Here is a 3714-nt window from a genome sequence, read left to right as displayed (position 1 = left end):
ATGCAGTTCTTCACGCTGATATAACCTGTACTTCTTTACCAGATGAATACCTCGCCTGATATTTGGTGTCAAAAACTCAGCGTCCATCTAGAACGACAGTGTCTTTAAGCTGCTGTTCTTGGAGATCAAAAATCTGTTACAGACATTGAGTTGTCTGTCAGTTTACAGCTTGGGTTGCATTCCTCTAGTGACCAGCAGAAGACATTAAAAAAAAGAAACTTATGGCATTAGTTGCTGCTGGTGAGTTAATCTTCACATGTATTTTACGTTCTCTTTCAGGGGATGTCGGATTTTCTTTAACTACTACCTATGGCCAGTGCAGTCTGGAGCAATAAAACGGCTACAGAATTCATTCTACTGGGATTTGGGGATCTCCCGGAGCTGCAAATTCTTCTCTTTCTTCTTTTTTCAGTGATCTACATTTTGAGCATGGTAGGGAACATCCTCATCATTACACTCATTGTAACTGATCAGCACTTGCACACTCCCATGTATTTCTTCCTGGGGAACTTGTCCTGCTTGGAGACCTGCTACACCTCCACCATCCTGCCCAGGCTGCTGGCCAGTCTCCTGACGGGGGACAGAACCATTTCTGTGCAGCGCTGCCTCACACAATATTATTTGTTTGGTTTATTTGGAGCCACAGAATGTTATCTCTTAGCTGCAATGTCTTATGATCGGTATTTAGCAATATGCAAACCACTGTACTATGGAGCCCGTATGAATGGCAGATTCTGTGTTTTGCTAGCAGCTGGGTCTTGGATAAATGGGTTTTTGCCTGTTACCATAATAACTTCTTTGATGTCACAACTGCCTTTCTGTGGCCCCGGTAAGATTGATCACTTCTTTTGTGACTTAACCCCAGTGATAGATCTCTCCTGCAGCGACACCCGTCTGATAAAACTTTTGGGTGTTGTCCTGTCGGGTGTATGTTCACTGCCCCCATCTCTACTAACTGTAACATCTTACATTTGTATCATCACCTCCATCCTGAGAATCCCTTCCACCACTGGGCAGCAAAAGGCCTTTTCCATCTGCTCCTCTCACCTCATTGTGATTACAACTTTCTATGGGACCCTGATCATTGTTTATCTCCTCCCCAAAACTAAGACACTACAAGACCTGAACAAAGTGTTCTCCATCTTCTACACCATCCTGACGCCCCTGCTCAATCCATTCATCTACAGCCTGAGGAACAAGGAGGTAAAAAAGGCCCTAAGAAAAGCAGTCAGTAAATTTACAGCTTTCACAAGAATTTAGAGACTGTTCGGTCATTGTTTTAGCTGTCAGTGAAATGGCAATAAACTGAGGAGTGGGAAATGTGGGAAATGGATCTTTCTCTTTGGTGTTGTGTGATCATTTCTTCAGAATAGCTAGTGATTACTTGTGGCAAAGAAGAAGGGAGTTGCTAACCGGATAGAGTGAGATCATCAAGACTTCTCCAGGGTCAAAAATATTGGGTGATATCCTGGCCCTGCCGAAATGAATAGCAAAACTGCCATTGACTTCAATGGAGCAGGATTTCACCTATTAAAATAACATGCAATTCAAATATAATTTACCCATTGTACCCACTTTATATAATAATTGTTGTCCACAGTACAAAGAGGCTTAGAAGCATTCGATTTTAATCTGTAAATATCAGTACGTGTTGATTTCACCGTGCATACTCAAACTGACGAAAAAAATATTTCCGTAGAAAATTATAGAAAGCTACAGACCGGCAAAGAAAGAAAAATGCAGCTTGAGAACATACTACAATTTGATTTAAGGCTGTTTACTTTGTATGTTTTTGCATGTGCTGGAGACAATTTGTGTTTTAGCAGTTATAAAGTTTTAACTTTTTCAGTCTCAGTGTCTAGAGTCATTCAATAATTATTGTCTGGTTTTGTTCAGCCTAAAACTCATCATGAACATGGGTTAGTGTACTCACCGGGGATGTGGGAGGCCCAGGGTCATTCCCCACTCTGCCTGATGCAGATAATGGATTTGAACTTGGACTCCCATCTCTCAGGTGAGTGGTTAGGGTGCTGCTTAGGGGGCTTGGGGTGGGGACAAGAGGCAGGATGTGTCCCCATCTCTCCTGTCAAAACTCTTCCACTTTGTTAAAATAATTAAATAATCATTGGACCAGGGACTTACCTGTGGTTTTCCCACCTCCCAGGTGAATGCGCTAACTACCAGGTTATGAATCCACACACTCTCTCTTTGGCCCAATGACCATTCAAATGGTCTCTCATCACAGAGCACAGAGATCTGAAACCAGCCAGAGAAACACCTGGAGATTTCTTCCTCTGGAGGGGGAGTCCCCAGCCAGGGCAATGTTGATGGTTGTCTGACAGGGACAACAACTAAGTGCTATCACCAGTCCTGAGCAGTGTAGCTAGGTCAACCTAACTCTTAGGTGCAAACCTGAGGCCCATGGTCCATGCAGAAAAGATCTCTCTTTCTCTCTCTTTCTGAACTATGTTATTATCTCAAGGGTATTCCTGACAGAGTTACTGACTGAGGGATCGCGGGGGAAGAAATGCGTTTGGAAGAGGGATCTGAAGGAGGGGAGAGAGTTTGCCTGGGCCCCAGGACAAGGGATGCCCATTTAGATGGAGGCTGCTGCATGGCAAAAGTCACTAGTCGGGAAAGGAAACAAAGCTGATGTAGCAGCAGCGGAAAGTGCTGTCCGAAGAGGAGAGAGATGAGCAGCCAGGTAGACGTCAGGCAGTAAAAGGAGGGGGCAGTGGAGTGCTGCTGACATTTTACCTGGGGCTCCTGCAGAGCCGCTCCTCATTAACTTCTGGAGCTGATAGCGAATTCAGAGAAGACAGATGAGATATCCTCCTATTTGTTAACCACCTTGTTACTCGCATGGCTCTAACCGGGGATTTTCATAGGAGGGGGACTGAAAATCCCAGACTGAGAGGCGAAAGGGGAAACAGAGACCCAACATCAGATAGCAGAGCTGGGAACAGAACGCAGCTCTCCGGATATCCAAGCCAGTGCTGGTTTGCAAGGACCATGTGGCCACACATATGAAATGTGTCTTCAAGCCCATTAGTAGGTAGTGTCCCTAGGTGACCACACGTCTGTTAAGAACAAATCCTTGGGAATAGTGCTGTCTCGTTGCTGAAATAGAAGCAGAATGCTTTTAGTTCGTGGCATATCCCCTTGTTTAACTTGGGCCATTTGAAATGGGGTGGGTGGGTGTGTTGGCAAAAGCAGTATCCCCCAGCAGGGATGCCGAAGAGTTCCTTGGTTATAGTGGGTTATACTGGGAAGGGAGAGAGCTGAACTCAAACTCTTCTTCAGTAGCTGTCACTGAAATGCAGAGACAACTAAAAGGGAAGAGTGGGTGACACGAGGTTGCAGGTTGTCATGTCCTATTGCCTGAATGAGAAGATGCTGGAGATGAGAGGTTTAAAAATCTGTGGAGAAAGCAAGTACCAACAGAAGAGCCCCTCCCATAAACAGAGGGGAATCAAACTGCTAGTTTAGGAGTTTCTAAAACAAAATCTAGAGGGATATTATTTAAATTAGGAATGGAGAGAAAGCTGCCAGGGAGAGAAGTCAATCAAAGCTGTGCATTAAGAAGAACGAAGATATCTGATATGTGGCTGGACTGCATACAAGATACATAGTCGACTCCTTGATGAAAACAAGATATTCTGCTATGCGACTGGAGGAGAGTCGCAAATAGAGTGAGCTGCTTGGGAACTGTCC

General features: G+C 44.6%; 1 protein-coding gene across 1 annotated transcript; it reads left to right on the top strand.

Moving 5' to 3' along the window:
* The first annotated feature begins 309 nt into the window (after positions 1 to 309).
* LOC141997451 (olfactory receptor 11A1-like) lies at positions 310 to 1260 on the top strand. The gene has a single exon (XM_074969832.1). The coding sequence runs from the start codon at positions 310 to 312 to the stop codon at positions 1258 to 1260; it is 951 nt and encodes a 316-aa protein (XP_074825933.1).
* The last annotated feature ends 2454 nt before the right edge of the window (positions 1261 to 3714 follow it).

This window comes from Natator depressus, chromosome 13 (assembly GCF_965152275.1).
Source record: "Natator depressus isolate rNatDep1 chromosome 13, rNatDep2.hap1, whole genome shotgun sequence".
Lineage (NCBI taxonomy): Eukaryota > Metazoa > Chordata > Testudines > Cheloniidae > Natator > Natator depressus.
This window is presented reverse-complemented; position numbering and strand designations above follow the sequence as displayed.